This window comes from Ipomoea triloba, chromosome 7, assembly GCF_003576645.1.
Source record: "Ipomoea triloba cultivar NCNSP0323 chromosome 7, ASM357664v1".
Lineage (NCBI taxonomy): Eukaryota > Viridiplantae > Streptophyta > Magnoliopsida > Solanales > Convolvulaceae > Ipomoea > Ipomoea triloba.
The window spans coordinates 24,406,404-24,427,018 of NC_044922.1; the positions used below are offsets into that span (position 1 = coordinate 24,406,404).

The following is a 20,615-nucleotide window of genomic DNA, read 5'->3' on the forward strand; positions in this document are numbered from 1 at the left end:
TAGTATGATTCACACAATAATGATTGATAACTTGCCGCCTTAAGGTACCATGGTTGCTCAGCTCATAGGGTCTTAAGGTACATTGGCAAGGCAAATTATGGACTATGATCTACATTTTAATGTGAATTATTGATAAATATTCATTTTTATTATATTAAAAATTAATTATTTGATTTTGGATTATATACTAAATAATGAACCTTCTAAAAAAAATAACATTTAATATATTAATAATCAACATTAAAAAAATAAAAAATAAATCTTATATATTAAAAATGAATCTACATCTAATATATTAAAAAATAAATTTTATATTAGTGGTCCACGATAATAATCGCATTGGTAAAGGGCCAATTCAAACACTCAACTACGGCAAGCAACTTTCGCCAACTCTATTTGGGCACCCTATTTTTCTTACACATTCTCTGAAAGTCTACATCATTGGCAGTTGTGTTGTGAGGGCGATGCAATGGTTGGCATTATTTGTTGCCTAACAACAATTCTGCTATTGCGGGCCATTGCTGAAAATCCAATCCTGTATGTATATAGAGCTACATGAAAGGTTTGTTCTTAGCTTTGGGCAGATTACAACAGATGGCTATCTTCACCCATCAGCCAAATTATTATCTGGACTACGAATATAAAGTACATTTTTAATATACTAAAAATACATTATTTGATAGTATATAAATAATGTATTTTCAAATAATGTACTTTTAATATATTAAAGATGTACTCCACTTTTTATTTATGGTTTACACAGTTGTGCGAACCATGGTCCATGTAATAATGATTGCTTCACCTCACTTTACTATTTTCATCTCTCTCTCTAGGCATAATGCATATATAGATCCAAGATCTTGTGCGAGAGGGGCATATATAGGTCCAAGATCAAGTGCGAATTAGGTAAAATCTACAATGTATCACTACAGCATCTCTGCTATCTTTGCATCTTCAACATCTCAATTGATCACTCACGGGATAGAAGAAACAGAAGAGCTCAGACCTGAAATAATCTAATCCTTTGATCTGTTTGCATTTTGTTTTATGGTGTTTTTATATTCTGTTCAAATCCTCGAAGGCACAATAATGTGCACCCAAGACATAACAATATACACTCGAAAGCACAACAATGTGCACACGAAGGCACAACAATCAGCACTTGAAAGCACAACAATGTGCATTCGAAGAGACAAAAGTAGTATGAAATCGAAGAAAGAAAATAATGCACTCAAAGACAAAAATAAAACATATGCACTTATAAAAAAAATTATAAAATGACACCGCATTTTTTTTAAAAAAATTTTGCAATTCATTTTGAACAATAGATCTTTGTATTCTGGGTGCATTATTGAAAAAAAATTGAAAAAAAGAAGAAATTTAAAGAAATAAATTTCATTAATAATTCATTACAATAAAATAACAAAATACTAAGGTTAAATAGTTACAGCTTAAACCAATTTCAATATTTTATCTATAAAAATTTATTAGTGAATTAAACACCTTTGAGTTTTAATAATTATTTATAAATTTTCCATTACTAATAAATTTGATTTTTATCGTAATAATTTGATTATTGAATTGGGAAATCATAAATTCATTATTAATATATATATATATATATATATATATATATATATATATATTAAAATTTCCAAACAAATTTAGGTAATTACAATAAGTTTTGAAATACTTTAACAGCATGCTTAGCTCAATAATGGAATAACATTATTAGGAATAGACCTATTCTATTGTTTGTTTTGACTATTTTTTCTTACGAATAACATTCCCACAAATGAGCTATTCCCTTTATATATTAAAAATTTTAAAATAAACAATGGAAACACTGATATTTTTTTGTAAGTAAAGAAAATAAAATTATACTTCTATTTATATAAATGTCAGCGTTTCTTTATATTTATAGTAATCGATTTGGTATGGTATAACTTTTACATAACTCTTTATATTAATTATTATGAATTTTTATTGTTACTTAATATTGTATAGTAAAAATATTAAACTATATATATATTATTGATATATAATGAGTAAAATAGGATTGTAAAATATAATGTTGATGTATTTGATCAACAAGAAATCCTCCAATTTGTCCCATACAACTGCCCATCATAAGATGAAGGCTGCTTTTTTGTCTAATGATTAATGTGAAATAGTACGGATGGGAGTTGTTAATTAGAGCATTAAGTAACCAAAAAACAGTGATTCTGAGCTATATGGACTGGATACCGGACAACAGATGAAACATGTTTAGTACTAACTAAACAAATGTTGATAAGATTTGATTGGATACGTTTGGTGAATTGTGAGCAAAGTGGGTGCCCACAAACTTGTGTTTTCTTCTTTTCCATATGGATATATATACTATTCACATAGATCATAGATGGATGGAGCTCTTTGCTGGACAACTAACCACAAACTCGACATGTCTTCACACCCTAATTAATGGCACCAAATTTTGGTTTTTTTAGTACAACTTTTATATATATATGGGATAGTTCACGTGCGAAGATTAAAATGGGGTAAGATATGAATCTTTAATCTAATCTAATCAATGGCTCAAACTGAAGGATTTAAAAAAAGAAAAAACAAAAAAAAAAAAAAGAACGCATAATGATCAAGTGTCTCGAGCTAACTCACCTTAAGGTTCGAAATAATGCACCTTAAACTGAAAAATAATGCAACTTAAGCTTTAAACATACGCACCTTATTAAGAGTTAAACTAATTCGCCTTAAACTAGAAAGTGATGTAACTTAAACTTTAAACATACGCACCTTAAGAGTTAAACCGATGCACCTTAAACTAGAAAGTGACGCACTTTAAGCTTTAAACATACACACCTTAAGCTATAAACTTACATACTTTAAGTTTTAAACATACACACCTTAAGAGTTAAACTGATGCACCTTAAACTTTAAACATACGCACCTTAAGCTAAAAAAATTACGCACAAGTTTTAGACTTGCGCACCTTAATTTGTAACCTTATGCACCTAACTCCATAATTTTATGCATCTTAAGCTATGAGCTTTCGCACATTAAACTTTAAACTTACGCACCTTAAGCTGTGATCTTAAGCAAAATGACCATAATGCCACCGTATTTTTTAATTGTTCTTCACGTTGTTTAATTAACTAATTGTATCAATTTATTTTTGTTTAATTAACTAATTGACACTAATCTTAAGCATTACAACCCCAATACTAGAGTTTTGGGTTTGCTGGTTTGGGGATTCCCATAATCCATTGTTGGGAGCAGATGGGGGCCGGGGATAATTTAATCTTCTTCGGCACTACAATTGTTAGCCAAGGATGGACCAGCAATGGCTGCGAATTGAAAGCCCTTGAAACCGAGCAAGAGCCAAGGGGTAACTTCACACAGTCTCCCATACGTAGCATGTGTATTAAGAATAGTCAATTGCAACTTCAAAGCCAGGATATCTTAATCCAAGAAATATCTTAATCCCGCCCAATTTACATCCTGGGTTTGCTCGATATCCTAGGACATTGCATGCATTAATCCCGCATGGTTATTGTTATATTGCGTAATGAAATCTGATAAACAAAATTATTTGTATGCGATTTGTGCATTCTGTACCTTCAATTAATAATTTGTGTACTTATAAATAAATTAAAGGCACATAATTATTAACTAGACAATAACATATAACTACAGACACATAACTTATTAACTATAAACACAAAATATGTTAATGGCATATACATAAGATGTTAGTTAGTATGTTATGTGTCTGCAGTTAACATATTATGTACTTGCAATTAACAATTTGTGTTTGTAGTTATCATGTTATGTGTATGCAATTACCATGTGATGAGCCTTAAATTTGTCTACAGGTACAGAAACGGTTAACTGCAAGCACATAATGTGTCAGTTGCATGTTCCGTCCAATAGAGGTGCTTATAAACTCAGTGAAAGAATTAGGCACTGTGTTCGATGGTAAAAATCATGAATAAAAAAATAAAAAATAAGAGTAAAATATAAATACATCTAAACAATCTATTTTTATGGGTACAACTTAAAACCGAATCTAGCAACTCTCCACTTTTTAATGTCCCAAAGCACAAAAGCCCCCATCAAGATCCTACCTCAATTTGCTCAAGTTATCCACTTTAAATATTACAAGTATATACATATATTGCATGTGGGCCCTTCTCCAAAGCACACAAACATTCACTTTAATCCATGCATCTAGTTTGCGCTAAAATGAAAGATGGCTCTGAACATAAACCCATCAATTTGGGACTATTGCCTTGCTCCGTTAAGACCAAAATATTGGTTTCCACGAAAACATGGTTGTTGGTTGTTGAACAAATGAACATTTTGTTCTGTTTCATTGCACACTGCTAGTTATGTTTTAATATGCTATAAACCCAAAAATCCACTTCAATTCCATGTCACGCTACTTCTTGATTTATACTGTACTTTTTTAGAATTTTCTAATTCAAACTTAATGTTGTACTCAAATTAGTGCTGAATTAGATGTCGGAATTCCCTCTCTTTCCCAAAAGGTTGAATTTCCAACCCCAAGGAATCTCATATCCTGGCTCGACAGAACATTTGGGGTAATGTAAATTATAATAACTTAGTTGAACACAGAGGCTAAATCTTCGCTTATTGTGCACAAGGAGCCCTCTCACTTTGAGAGTTGCTCCCACATCGTCGTTGGTGATACTTGATTCTTAGTCTTTCTTCCCAAAGACTCTGAATTCTAGTAGTAGTTGTTGTTGTTATTATTATTATTATTATTATTATTATTATTAAAAACAGAGAATACTAAAGTTTTTGTGTAATTATTATTGTACAGATACTATATGAACCCAAAAAGCACTGTTTTATGTCAATACATGTCACCAATTACGCAATTACATACCTTGAAACTGCAATAATATTACAAAACTACCTTAAAAAAAGAGAGAGATACAACATATATATCAGTTTACTAGAAATTCTACAATTATATGTGCTGTAACATCCCATATTATATTTTTATAGAATTAAGATGTATAACTTCATCAAATATGTGAAAATGTTAAATGCATAACTTTATCAAATACGATATTTATAAAATTAATATTGATGGAATATGATTTTTTTATTGGTTTATTATGTACTGAGTCATCAATTCAGATCCATGAATAATAAAGATAAACATAAAAGTATAAGAAAATATATTTAAAAGATACATATATGTTTAGCTTAATACTTGAAAAGAAAAATTCACATCTTTTTTTGTTTTTCCCAATTACTAGCCATACTTTAGTCATTCTTGATAAGAAAAATTGACTATCTTTTTTGCCAATTACTAGCCATACTTTAGTCATTCTTGATGATGTAATACATGTACATGATGTGAGCCTATAGGCTATTATTTAGAAGAGGGGTGAGAGAATATCCTTCCATGGAGTTATGAGAGATGGAATGAATGATGTCTTGTCATGACCATGAATTTTTATAATAGGTGAGATTTAATCCTAGCCTATAATATTTTGAGAACCTAGCCTATAATATTTAAACATGATTTTATATAGAGAATATACCCTTGAGATTTTTAATTTAGAGTTTGAGATTTAATCCTAGCCTGTAATATTTAAACATGATTTTATATAGAGAATATATCCTTGAGATTTTTAATTTAGAGTTTTTAGTTGGAGTAAATTATTAAAATGGTCCCCTAACTATTTCAATTTGACTTATTTGGCCCTTCATTTTAAAACTGTTTAATTAAGTCTGTTGACTTTATTTCCTTTAACCAATTTGGTCATTCGATGTCTAACCCACTAAATCTCCGGTGAACATAAGGTTAATATGATCATACTAGCTCATACTTTACCTCTAAGTAAATTACAAAAATGATCCCTTGATTATATCAATTTGACTAATTTAGTCCTTTAACTATCATTTGTTTAACCAATTTGGTCCTCGTATCGTCAAATATGATGACCAAATTGGTTAAATAAATGATAATCAAATGGTTCAATAGTGATGGTGACTATTATATCTCTCAAAATATATTGTCTCATGCTTCGGGGACAATGAATTGGTTAAAGAAATGATAGTCAAAGGACTAAATTAGACAGTTTTTAAATTGATCTCAGCGTTGCATTATGCTTACTGAGTTATTTGGCTATCTAGTTGCCATCCCACTTGGGACTAGACTCGGCTTGCTGCATTATGCTTGAGGGTCACCCACAGAGTCCTTTGGCTATCTAGTTGACATCACCTACTTAAACCCAATTGGTGATAGGTAGGTGAACATTAACCATTTAATCACATCCCTCCATGGTAAGCCATAGCACCGCATTTCGAATCAAACAGGGCTGAACTCAGCAAACGCCCAACATAAAGTATACAATTTTGATACATTACATTTGAAGAAAATGATTTTATATTTTGAACATATAAATATTTTTTGTGCTAACTTAACAAAGTCTGCAAATTATATCGTGGGCTAAGGCCCACAATGTGCATTTGTGGATCTTGGTTTAAAAATTAGTGATTCTTTTTCTTTTGCCTTCTAGATATAGTAAGTACATAATTTGTTAACTTTAGATACATAAACTTACATATTTAAATACATAATTTGTTAACTATAAATGTATCATGTCAAGTAACTCTAAATTGGTGTATTAACATGTAATCATGATTATAATATATTTTTAAGTGATATTTGGTTGAAAATTAACAAATTATTATTATGAACTTAAGTTATTGATTTTGTAAACATCCAGTTAACAGTTAACATATTATATAATGCAATTAACAGATTATATACATATAGCACCAATAATGTTTTTGATTGCGAAAAAAAATGATACCACAAAAGGCCCTAATTGTGTGAATTGTGAAATGACATCATTTTGAACCAGAATCAACTTTGCAAGGTGAATCATAACAATTGAACAAAGTTAGGTTGAATATTCTAATTAGATATAATTGTCATAAGATACAAAGATTTGATGTTAAAATGTTCAATTTTAAGATTTGAATGTAATTATTATGGATAATTTAAGATACATAAATTTGATATTAAATTGACAAAATTTAAAATTTAAATGTGAGATTTGAATGTAATTATTATGGATAATTTAAGATACATAAATTTGATATTAAATTGACAAAATTTAAAATTTAAATGTAATAATCACATAGGCTAAAGGTTTGAATTTTATTATATTAACCAATATAAGTAAAGCAAAAAAAAAAAAAAAAAGATTTCACTTACTAACAGCAAATCAGGGAACCTTGTGCAACGGTAGCGCAATACTTATTGCGTGAATCGTGTTCCACACAATTGTGTGGATCACGCTTCAAAAGTGACATCGTTTTGTGCTATTTTTTCACGTAACTCATTATAATATATATTTTTATAATTTATAATGTATATTATTTTAACTTATGAAGTACATTATCTTACCTTAAAAATTTCATTATTTTAATACATAATGTACATTATTATAATACATAGAATACATTATTTTAACTCAGTGTATTATTTTAACGAGCAAATTTCAATTTTGGTCCCATGACTATTAGAAAAATGACAATTTTGGTCCAACGATTATTACTTTAGTACCAATTTTGGTTCCATGACTATTGTTTTAGTGCTAAAATTCATCGCATCGGTCATCCATCCATTTAAAACGTGCTAAAATCTAAATATTTTAAAGATATTTTCGTCATTTTCAACTCAATATCCCAATTTGAATATGAATAAAGAGATTTAAGCTCTAAGATCGATCACAATTCGCAGTTCTCCTCTCAAATTAAGGTAAAATGAGGAGGAAAATTGTGAATTTTTATTGATCTTACGACTTAAATCCATTTATTCATACTCAATTTGGGATATTAAATTGAAAATGACAAAAATATCCTTAATAAATTATTAAATTTAGATTTTTGCACATTTTAAACGAATGGGTGACCGGCGCGATTAATTTTGACACTAAAAGTCTAAAACAGTAATCGTGGATGAAAATTAGTACTAAAACAATAGTTGTGGGATCAAAATTAGTAGAAATTAAATATGTGGACCAAAATTATTATTTTGCTAATAGTCTAAAATGAAAATTAATATTTTTTTTTAAAAGATCAAAATTGATATTTGCTTTTATTTTAACTCATAAAATTCAAGGAAGTCGTTACGGCAGCTGTGTAGAGCCGTAGAGGGTCCGTGAAAAGTCGGGTCGGGTGTCCGGAATACCCATCAAGAAGTCGAAGACTCGTAGTGATGTCAGGAGTTGGGAGTTACGAGCCACGAGAGAGAGAGAGAGAGAGAGCAACAGAAAGAAAGAAAGAAAGAGTTTGAATGCGGCATTGTGGTGTGGGTTGCACTTTATTCTCTTCAAATTCCACTCTTTGCTTTGCTGTGCCCAAAATCTGGTTTTTTTTTTTTTTACAACAGGAAATCCCCCCATAACCCGGCACCTAATAAGCTCCTTCTTTCTGGGCTTCCATTCTATGTTTCTACCTGTCCCTGTCCCTCTCTAATCATGTGTGCATTGTCTTCTTTCTAACCATTAATCTTGTCCTTTCTGCATTGCCCCTTTGAGTTTTTGTCAGCTGGGGTTGAGTTCATTATATTAGAGGATAAGAAACACACACAAATATCATCTTAACCTGGATGGACTCCTGTTTTTGGAATGAAACCAACAATGCCAAACAATTTGGACTTTCTTCATTACCTGAAAAAGAAGCAGAGGATTCTGGGTCGCCCCCATTTGGTAGTGAATCCCATTCTCCCTTGTTTTTAACTGCCAAATGAGCTTTCTTCCTTTACACACACAAATTGCAAGGAAATTTCCAGTTTTCTTCTTGTTTTTTGGTTTTTGTGAATAGCTGCAATTGTGGTTTGAAGTGAGAATCAGAAAGTTTTGATCTTTCTACACTTCACTTGTATGAATTTCTGAAACAATGAGAGATGACAACTCCAAGAAAACCAAGGTTTGTTTAAGACTTAAGACACCACAATTTGTTTCTTCTTCTTCTTCTTCTTCCATTCCCAATGGCTTGCTAATTTTGTGTTTTCTTGATTTAGCTTTCATGGACCAAGACTCTGGTCAAGAAATGGTTCAATATCAAGAGCAAAGCTGATGACTTTCATGCGGATGATGACTTAGTTTGTGGAGGTGATCCATTTACCTTATCTACTAATTGTAATTGTAGGGATTTCATATTGTTTAGTACTGCTATCATTTGGAATTATATGTCTGCCATTTCTCTGTGCAGCCTGAGATCTGTTCTTTATTTTATCCTTTCTGAAATTTGGGTGTTAATGAAAATGTTCTGTTGTTACTTTCATTTCAAATCTGTGGTTTAATGTTGTAACCGAAAAACGACACAGCTTTAGCAAATTTATCTTTTTGCTTTTTCAGGTGTTGATGATGAATGCAGTGGTAATTTTTCAGAGAGGGAGGCAAACACTATCAAGAAAAGCAAAACAGGTTCACTATCAGACCTGGAGTTTTTCAGTTGGACCACAACACTCTTTAACCAACACATTAATTTTTTTGTTTTTCTTTCTACCTTTTGCCTGCATTTTGATATTGTCCATTACTTTTTATACAATTAAACTTATAGAGAGGTCAGGCAGAAGGAACTTTGATCGAGTACGACAAAGTAGGATTGACATTGATGCCTCTCGGGTTATGGATGTTAATAACTATAGGTTTGTCCTCTTATCGTCCATTTGTTCCTTGTTACTTCCTGTATGTTTAAGGTTTAAAGCGATTTAATGTCACCGTTTTAATGTTGGCACAGGATATTTGTGGCTACATGGAATGTGGCTGGAAAGTCTCCACCTAGTAATTTAAGTCTTGATAATTGGCTCCACACTTCGCCCCTTGCTGACATCTATGTTCTGGGGTGAGTGAAACATTAGAGGACTTATCATTCTTTGTTCTTCTACTATTTGGCGAGAAAATAATTGTTTCTTTTATCATGGTTTAGGTTTCAAGAAATTGTTCCCTTAAATGCTGGGAATGTGTTGGGCACAGAAAATAATGGCCCGGCTAGGAAATGGCAAGCGCTCATCCGGAAAACACTAAACGCTCTTCCTGGCACTAGTGGTAGTTTTCACACACCCTCCCCGGTTCCTAATCCCATTGTGGAACTAAATGCTGACTTTGAGGGCTCAACAAGGGAGAGAGCCCCGTCTCTCTACCACCGTCGCTCATTTCAATCATTGAGCCGTAGCTTGAGAGTGATGGAGAATGACGTGTCGATGCCTCAATCTAGAATTGATCATCGGTTTAGTGTTTGTGAAAGGGATGTATTGGGACACAGATCCAGTGATTATGAACCAAATGGGATTTGGGATGCTTCATCTGATGATGAAAATTCTCCAGATGGCTCTCTGATTACAACAGACTATTACCCAGTGGTATATAGCGGTTCTAGTTCTATGGAGGATCGAGACAAACGCCCTGCACAATCCAGGTTCTGTTTAGTTGCAAGCAAGCAGATGGTTGGGATATTTCTTAGCATATGGATAAAAGCCGATCTAAGGGACAATGTTCGAAACCTGAAAGTGTCTTGTGTTGGAACAGGCTTGATGGGCTATCTTGGAAACAAGGTACATTTTGATTTACCTTATTTTTATGAAATATTTAGACCAAAACTCTAAAAATTTGAGCAATCTCGTTTCCAGGGATCAATCTCAGTTAGCATGTCATTGCACCAAACAAGCTTCTGCTTTATCTGTACCCATTTAACTTCTGGACAGAAGGAAGGCGATGAGCTGCGGAGGAACTCTGATGTCATGGAGATTCTCAAGAAAACGAGGTTTCCAAGAGTTCATGGCACGGGGGATGAGGATTCTCCTCAAACAATCCTTGAGCACGAGTAAATTAAATTAAAACCCTTGCTCATAACTTGTCAATGCCACTTCAGTATTTTCTGCTTCTCTTTTCATATGCCGTTTGCTTTGAAGTCCTGATCTTGGATAACTTTTACGTTTGTGAAGTCGAGTGATATGGCTCGGGGATTTGAACTACCGGATTGCTCTATCTTACCGAACTGCAAAGACACTAGTTGAGATGCGAAATTGGAGGGCGTTACTAGAAAATGATCAGGTAAGTTTACAATTATCCCATATGGAATTTGTTTGGTTCAGTTTAAGTTCATGTGGTTTAACCAATGACTGATAAATCGTTTTTCATACAGCTGAGAATAGAGCAGAGAAATGGCCGTGTCTTTCCTGGTTGGCATGAAGGACAAATATATTTCCCTCCTACATATAAATATTCAAGTAATTCAGACCGATATGCAGGGGATGGCTATACACATTCAAAAGAGAAACGAAGAACACCAGCATGGTAACCCTCTTTTGACTTCTTAGTAAGAAATGAATAAACTAGAGCCAAAGGTGTAGTTAGGTGGCTGGCCATAGGGATAAACAAACTTGCAATTTTACGTGTCTTTCTGACTTCTGGTCCGAACCAGACTAAAAGACTGAATCCAATCAATTAGCTAGTCTAATCCATGACCTGTTCTCTTTTATACATGAACTAATATAACTAGTGTGTATGTGGATAAAGGTGTGATCGTATATTATGGTATGGTAGTGGCCTCCATCAAATATCATACGTTCGTGGAGAGTCCAGATTTTCGGATCATAGACCAGTTTGTAGCGTATTCATGGCAGAGGTTGAATCCATTAACCATAACCGGTTCAGAAAAAGCTTGAGCTATTCCAGCTCTAGGGTTGAGGTTGAAGAATTGTTGCCTCGTTCACATATACATGGTGGATGGAGTTACTATTAAGAAAGAACATTACATAGGTATTCTTCCAATCCTTCTGTGTTGCTCCGATTCCTCTCTTTCATTCGCAAAGTCTCGTCTTTGATATTTTGGAATTCATTGTTGTTCATCAGGAATTGAAAGACTAAAACTGTATTTTACAACTCGATCTGGAAATCTATACTTAGGGAGCATAATGGGAATATAAACAATTCAAGCAGGTTTCTTTCTATCATCACCCAACTTAAATGCTTAGTTCAAAAATCATGAGCACCAATTGATCTGAAATAAAGCTTCATTCTTTCTTCCATTCATGACCAGGAAGGAGTCTGCAAATTAAAGCTTGCACTCCACCAATTATCCAAATTAAATGCTTTCGATCTTCTGTGTCACTTTGGTAAGATCTATCTTTATCGATTGATATGTCCAAAAGCTGATTGATCGAATTAGCGCATCTTTGATTCAATGCATTTAATTTGTTCTAATTAAACAGTATTCTTGCAACTGCAGTCAATCTGTGGGATCATATTCATGTCTCCATCTTAATTAGCCATTAATTTGTGGTAAATAATTTTGCAGGATGATCCAAGTTACAGTGTCTTCACACAAGCTTTTGTAGGTGATGGTGATCTATACACTACTTGGCAAGATAGTTTGTGACAGTGCAGTGATTATATATATCATTTCATTGCTTTTTTCTGTGGAAAGAAAGCATAGTTTTGTAAGAATAGGAATATCAGTTGTTTTTTTCAAAAAAAAAAAAAAAGGAATATCAGTTGTTTCCAATTGTAGGAGACCCCCCAAGCCTGTAAAAGAAAAAAAAAAGGAATTGTTTGTTTATCCAATTTAATTATTAAATTGAGGGATTTTTATTTTTATTATTATTATTATTATTATTATTATTTTTTTTTTTTTTTGCTTCAGTTCTTTATTGGAATTCCATCCACGTGCATGATTAATAAGATTGAATAATTTAAAGGTTTATGTTTAAGGGAAAACATTATATTTGGTCTCAAAGTTATACCCATATTAACAACTCAGTCTCTCAGTTATGACTTATGATTGTATTCATTTTTTATTCATCAGTTAGGAGGTTGGGAAACGCAAAATAATGTTGTAAAAATGATTTCAATATAAGAAGGAGAATAAGATGTGAATTTCTTACTTTATCACGACTCCAATAATATGGAGTAGTTTTAGGGTTTTCTGTTAAGTTGAGACAACCAAATACGCCACTTTACTCATAGTTGAGGGATAAAATTTAGATACGATTATAACTTATAACTGAGGGACTGATTCAAAACTTAGGTATACCTCAGGGATGAAAGATGTAATTTTTCTTATATTTAATTTAAATAAAGATGTGATAAGGCCACAAAAACTTATCTACTCTTATTATGATGAAAATGTAATTATGTCAGTAAATTGAAAATGTGTATAATTGGATTATTGTGTACTTTTAAATTGTACAATCAAGAAAATTAGCATGGTGAAAAATGAAAATAGCTATATGACAGACTTAGTGGTGTTGACGACGGAGTTCATTGAAGAATATGATGGCTTTAAGCCATTAACCAAGCTTATTGAAAATATATGGTACGTGGTGCTAACACCAATTAAGCCATCAAGATAATTGGAGTAAAGAAAAAATAAATTATATTTAAACTCTTCACTTCTTCTTCTCTTTGGTTCGGCAGCCGCCGCCTCCGCATCCTTAGAGGAGGCGGCGTCTTCTCCTCTTCACGATTGTCGTCTTCTTTTGCTCTTTTCTCTCTGCCTCTCCTCTCCATTCTTGCCTCCCCCATCGTCGTCCACCACACCTACGATCTCGCACCGTCTCCTCTCCATCACCATTGAATAAGGAAAAGAAGGTTTTGGGTTTTGCAAAAGGTGAAGTAGGGAGTGGTTTTTCTTGATTCAAAGCAGTGTTGTTTTTTTATTAGTAAGTTTTGTTGTTATTATACCTTTAATTTATTTGCTTCTCGCATCTTTAGCAAGTTTATTCCCTCTCGCTTCTTTTGTGAGTTTATTCCCTCTCGTTTTTTTGGCGAGTTCTTGTTATAAGCGCAGAACGATAATTGGTCATGGCGTATGTGAACCACAAAAGAATGAAGATTGATACTCGGGTGGTGTCAACGACTTTTGAACTAGAGTATGCCTTCGTTATGTTTGACCAAATTACTATTGACAGTAAAGAAGCTTGGAGTGCTCCTGTCGACTTCAGCTTCAAATTTGTGAAACAGTCTGCGATTCAAGTTTTCGATAACATTGTTAGGAAATTTGTTTCTATGTCTGACTGTAAGGAATGCTTGTCCATTCCATTAATCTTTCTTGTAAACGTTTTCGCTTATGATTCAATGAATTAGTCTCGAGAGATTATTATAAAAAAAAAATTATATTTAATATAAGAGAAATATTGTATAAAGCGGCCTAATATATGATAGAGGCAACTAATTACTAAGCTTGTCCTCAATCCAACCAATTTTGAATTTTCAAGATGATGTGAAAATTGTTACTTGTTACTTTAATTTTGCAAGTTGTTACTTTTGGAAGTTTGCTAATGTATTTTTCATGAATAACTTAATTTTTAAAGTGATGTGAACTAGGGTCCACTTTTAAAAATTGATTGAATTTGCACTAGGTAGTGCGAATAGTAAATGAATTGTAAATTTCGTGATGTGTAAGCTAAGTACGACTCATTTTTAAAAATAACAGACCATATTTTTTAAATGATTGCATGACTTTTGTTTTACATGAATGAAGAATCTCATTTTAAAGATATATAAAGAGAGAGATATTTATGATTTTTTTAAAAAAAGGGATTGATATTTGATGGTTTGATCTGAGAGAAGAGAGGGTCCCAAGTTCAAGAAGATGGATATGCATGGTATTGGAAGCTATATTTTGGATTTCATTATTTTTCATTTTTGAATATATTCTAAGTCATTAAAATATATTGATGTGGCATTTCAATAACGCTTAACATGAATGTTACTTTCAATAACATCTCAAATAAAACTAATCATACTTTTATTTAAAAGTTCAAATTTTTAATTGAAACTTTTTCTATGATAACTTAAGGTGTGTTTGGCTCGCTTATGGGAATCAGAATTGAAATGAGCTGAGAATCAGACAATGAGTTTTGGTAAAAATATTTTGCATATTTGGTAGTAGGGTGAAATTATAATGATTACCAATATTGATATTTAGTTATGTATGCCCTTATAACGAGAATAAAATTTTTAAAACTTACAAAACAAAAAACAAAAAAAATCAAAGCAATTGATACTAATATAATGACATTCAAAGCACCAATATGAACAAAAAATCAAAACAAAAATATGAGTATGTATTGAGGAGGCGACAGATCAGGAGATGACAAATGATGAGGGATAAAATGGAATGACATTCGTTTTTAATTAGGGAATGCAGTTTTTAATTGAAGGGTAATCAAATCTCATAGTTGTGTTTTAAAAAGTTATCAACCAAACAATAACTATGATTTTGATTTTCATTTCTGGTGTGTAAACCCATGAACCATCCCACCCTTAATTTTACTTTCATGAATAATTCAATACTTATTTAAGATAATAAAATAAGGAAAATGCTATATGTACACACATTTTCTACCCATAACTTTTACTTTATTTTACATACAAAATCTTAATATAAACACTTTCATTGAGACCTATATAAAACAAATTAATTTATCGGTACCCGACACGTCAGAAAGAAATTTAAGGAAAAAATATTTAAAAGTAAATTTAGTAGAACTCATAAAATAAGATGCGGTAGTGGGGTGCAGAAGGCAGAAGGCATGCAGGAGGTACATTACGTAAGTACAATAATGTGAGTAGCTCAGCTCTAACCCTTATTGGGAATTAGTACATACTACTGAGAGGAAAGAGAGCAACGTGCAGTGCATGTGAATGAGTCACAATGTACAATTCACTTTCATAGTGAAATTTTCAAAGTAGTCTATAGGGGCTTGAGTAAGACAATTTCAAGTTACCCAATCAAAATTTGGTTGATAACATCACAAGATGTATGAAGAATAATATTTGTGTAATAAACTCTGTGCGAACAAAATCAGTTTAATTTAAAGATCGTTGACATGAATTGAATTTCTGATCTTCACATACTATACGAGAAACAAATACGGAGTAATATTTTGATAATGCATGCATACTAAAGAATACCGTACCAATTAGTTGTCTAGTTTAAATCACAAGGTGCGTGAATAACTTAACACCATCATTTTGTTTCATTTTAATTTTGAAGACTTACAATAAATAATATGGAGTAATATTATTTTCAAATAAGGCTAACACTAAAAATATTGTGGTAGAATGGTTAAAATCTTAATTTTACTATGTATGAATGTGGTGTAATAGGAAAAAAAAAACAGCAAACAAACAACCAAAAAACAAAAAAAAAAAAAGGGGGGGGTGTTTGAAGAATAGGTTTAGCATGCAGTAGGGGATATGTGGCAGTAAGGGGTGCAGGCAGAATGGTGTGTGAGGTTTGGTTTGCTTGTTGAACAAGTGAAGGTAATTTAAGGTTGATATAAATTAAAGGTTAGTTGTCAGAATGCATATATACATATATATATATATATATATATATGAGAATTGAGAATGAGTCAGTCACGGCACTACTACGTCTACCTGATGTGGTAGATACTCTCTGGATAGGATCTTCTCCCTTTGTTGTTATGTCATTACCATGCCAGCAAACTAGCAACACGTTAAAACTAAACGCATCTAAATTAAACAACATATACATATGTTCCTTATTTATTTATTTGTTTTGATATATTAACTTTTTCAGTTTATATCCAATTTATTTTAATCTATGTCTCTTAATAACCTCCCGCTCTCATTCTATGACTTGAACAATATATTAAAATGATCGGTCCAACTAACTGAACTAGATATACGTACTTTTCATTTTGTTAGTGCAGAGAAAGAGAGAGAATCGAAGAATAAGCGGGGTCGGCTACTACTAAATTCTGATATGTTCTGTTCTCTCATTTTTACTTCTTAACGTGGCAAACATTGATAGGTATGATTATTCTTATTATGTGGTTTTTAATAAAATTATCTACATTTGTGAGGGAATAAAAAATAAGAGTAATTAATACGGAGTATTTTTGACGCATGCATATTGGAGGTGAGGTAGGCAGATAAGACAGAAAATGAAAATGACTGGAGTGGAAGATGGTTGGAGACGGTGTTTTTCACTGGTTTAGTATGGGAAGTGCTTACGTATTTGTGGGGAAAATGAGTAGTTTACCTTTTTAAGGTCAACTCCATCCTCCGATCCAGATCATATCAATTCAATTCCAGGACAGGATAGCCTTAGGATAGGATATGACACTCTTCAGCTACCCCTACCCATATACAATAAAACATACACCTCAGCTCTCTCGATCTGCTCAATGCACTTTATCATTTACTCTACCCTACTTTTAGAGCTGAGATAACACCTGTATGCATGTTTTAACGTATTGCTCATTGCTAATTCCCAGCACTTAATTATACCTGGAATAAGTTCAACGTACACCAAAGCCGCCCAACTCTATAATTTACTTACCACTCAAGCCCAGGCCCATGCTGCCCTACGTATATAATAAAGCCCATAATGCTAGGGAAAGTTAAGGCCAAATTATACCATGCAATGCCCAATTGTTATACAGTGGATCCATGTTCCATAGTACTATGGTCGTTAAATGAAATTGTAGTATAATTAAAATGACACTTTTAATGTTGTTAAAATGAAACTAAAAAACAGAGCTCTTTCAACAACGTATATTGTTAAATGAAACTGTAGCATAATTAAAATGATATTTTAGTGTTCTTAAAATGAAACTAGTGTGTGTGAAAAATGAAACTAAAATTCAAAACTATATAACAACATATATTATCAAATGAACATGGAGTGTGATTAAAATAATACTTTAGCATTATTATAATTAACTAGTGTGTGTGGAAAATGAACTACAAAATAGAGCTCATACAATAATGTATATTGTCAAATGAAACTGTAGTAGAATTAAAATGATACTTCGGTATTACTATAATGAAACTAGTATCTGTGTAAAATGAAACTAAAAAATATATTGTCAAATGAAACTAGTATATGTGAAAAATGATACTTATTTCATGGACCACATTACTATATGGCCCGTGGACCACAGTAAAATTTGCCTTATACCATGGATATGGATCCACAATACAAAATGCCATTTAAATTACGTGTTTATTAGCATATTATATGTCTTCGTTAATAGATTGTGCGCTTGTACGTAACATAATATGTGTCGATCTACATTAACATATGATGTGTTTAATTTATTTACAGACACATAATTTATTAACTTAAGACACATAATATGTTAACTGACACATAAATTTTGGACCATGTTTGGTTTACAATGTAAGGTGGACCTTGGTCTATGGTATAACAAGTAAAAGTTGGGGGGCGTTTGGTTCAAAAATTATAATCGAAATGGTAATTGGAATCAAATGCTTGGTAATGACAATAATGGTTAGGCCCAGTCTTATTATTTTATAGGTCGGGGGTATGACAAAAGAAATAGGTCATACCTCATGTTAACATATATTTCATACCTAAAATTTAAATTACATAAAAGAAAAAAAAACTAATATCGAATAACTTATAAGATTAAGAAGTTTTTAGCAATTTTACATACACAATAATAATCATGAAAACATTTCTAGCTACTTTCACAAAGAAATAATTTATAAAAATAATAAACAAGCTTATAAACAATAACATATAGTCAATAATACTAAAAAAAAAACTTATAAACAATAACATTGTAATCATAATAAATAATAAATAATAAATTAATTATTAAAAAATCACAAATCTAATTTATTTATATGTTTTTTTATAAATATTTTTTCCATTAACTAGATATTTATAAATAAAAAAAAAAGTCTTTTACTTTTCAAATTCTCATATTGTTTTCAAAAAACATTATGTTATCTAGCCTCACAAATCACGGGAAGGGGAAGGTTTGTTGACTAAAAAAATTTTGATTAACTGTTTATGTTATCATGTCACGAATAACTGAATAAGGATCCATGATACTCAAATTTTACATTATTCTTATCATCACTTTTCAAATAATAGGAGAAATAAGAATTAATTGTCAAAATTCTAACTGTTTATCCGTTTCAATAGATCTAACCATTTTTAAAACGCAACACATTGTTGATTAACAACGTGAGTAGTAACTTAGAAGAAAGAAAGAAAATGACAGGAGGCATTCGGTTGCACCCCACATGAAAGGGGGTGAGTTTGAGCCTCAGGCAATATTGACTCTTTGTGCTTTATTTGGTTGGGAAAGTAACTATGAACATATACTACATTGTAACGGAGTCAATAGTACTAAAAAAAAACGATCGAATACTCATTAACAAGCTAAGTATTGAAGATTGCAGTGATCATAACAAAGTGATCTGAGTTTAAAATACTTCCTATTAAATCAATAAGCTAAATTCCCGTGGGCAGTGACATGCATATATTTCTCATGTATATCGGAAGCGATGAAAGAAATTTAATTTAATTCATTGCATTTAATTTGGCAGTATGATTGGCTTCAATTAAAAACAAAATGCATATATAAATAAATATTATATATGTTGTAAACCTAGGTTTATTAGTAAGGTGCTAACATCATAAATTATTAATTAGTTTGATCGATGTTGGAAAAAAAAAAAAATGGAAGCTAGAATTCTCCGAGCTTGGCCTGAAGTTCAGCGGCGGAACAATCAGTGTCGCATTTCATCTCGCAATCGGTGTAGGTTCGGCCTCCCTGCATGCAATCATTCTGGCACGTCTCGAAGCACTGTTTGTACACCTTCGACTGCCCACTCATATCTTTCTTAGCATCCATGCCCGACAACGCCACCAACCATATCAAAAACACCGCGGCTACCATTTTCCGCATCTGCCCGCCTCCTGCCATTCTTAATTGCGTCGATCGATCTTGTTTTTTGTTTTTTTTCTTTTATATATGTTTGGTGAAGATCCAATTCTTGTGTTTGGGGTTAGACAATTCAAGCTAATTAAGGGTATTTATCGGCTTCTCGATCGTGTTCTGTTTTAGATTTCTACGGTCTACCACATCTACCCTATCACTGCTTTAACAACAACTTAGGCTTTTCTTTAGCAATTCATTTTTCTTAATTGGTGTGTATTTAATTTATTTCTTTCTTTTTCCTTTAATTTCATCCCATCCATTTCCCCATCAACAATATCTCCATCTATATATCTAAAATAATATAATAAATTGGTTAGACCGAGATAAATGTACATTATTAATCAATTATTTGAATTGCTTGCTTGGTTATGTTGGGTCACAAGTAAACATGGTCAAAGTCATGAGAATATATATAATCAAGATCCAGAAATTAGTGGGGGTTGAATTTAATTATATTTAAATTTTAGGAGAAATCAAAATTTTGGTCCCTCATTGTTTCCATAGTTTTCAATTTCAACTAATTTGATCATCAAATTGTTTAAAATTTCGTCAATTAAACCCTTTCAGGGGTCAAAATGGTAATTTTTACATTTTAAAATTTCGTCAATTTGGTATCTGAAAGGGTTTAATTAACGAAATTTTAAACAATTCGATGACCAAATTGGTTGAAATTGAAAACTAGGAACTACATTAACAATTAAGAAACGAATACAGATAAAATGATATTATATTCAAACATTTATACAGATTAATCATTATTTTTAGAGTGTGAGAAATCAAATATTGATATTATATTCTCATTTGAAGGGTAACTTGATCTATCCAT

General features: G+C 31.8%; 1 protein-coding gene across 1 annotated transcript; it reads left to right on the forward strand.

Moving 5' to 3' along the window:
• The first annotated feature begins 8,229 nt into the window (after window positions 1-8,229).
• LOC116026106 (type I inositol polyphosphate 5-phosphatase 4-like) lies at window positions 8,230-11,978 on the forward strand. The gene is made up of 11 exons (XM_031267556.1): window positions 8,230-8,979; window positions 9,074-9,164; window positions 9,411-9,479; window positions 9,616-9,703; window positions 9,796-9,900; window positions 9,985-10,609; window positions 10,685-10,878; window positions 11,000-11,108; window positions 11,200-11,351; window positions 11,574-11,816; window positions 11,910-11,978. Exons 1-10 carry the CDS (start codon window positions 8,950-8,952, stop codon window positions 11,797-11,799), a joined length of 1,689 nt encoding a protein of 562 aa, XP_031123416.1. The 5' UTR covers window positions 8,230-8,949; the 3' UTR covers window positions 11,800-11,816; window positions 11,910-11,978.
• Window positions 11,979-20,615: the final 8,637 nt, after the last annotated feature.

What these genes read in the sequence shown, in the direction of transcription:
- LOC116026106 (XM_031267556.1), top strand. Translation starts at nt 8,950, where the DNA reads ATGAGAGATGACAACTCCAAGAAAACCAAG. An exon ending in ACAACTCCAAGAAAACCAAG is followed by an intron (nt 8,980 to 9,073) that starts GTTTGTTTAAGA and finishes TTCTTGATTTAG; the next exon opens with CTTTCATGGACCAAGACTCT. An exon ending in TGGGCTATCTTGGAAACAAG is followed by an intron (nt 10,610 to 10,684) that starts GTACATTTTGAT and finishes TCTCGTTTCCAG; the next exon opens with GGATCAATCTCAGTTAGCAT.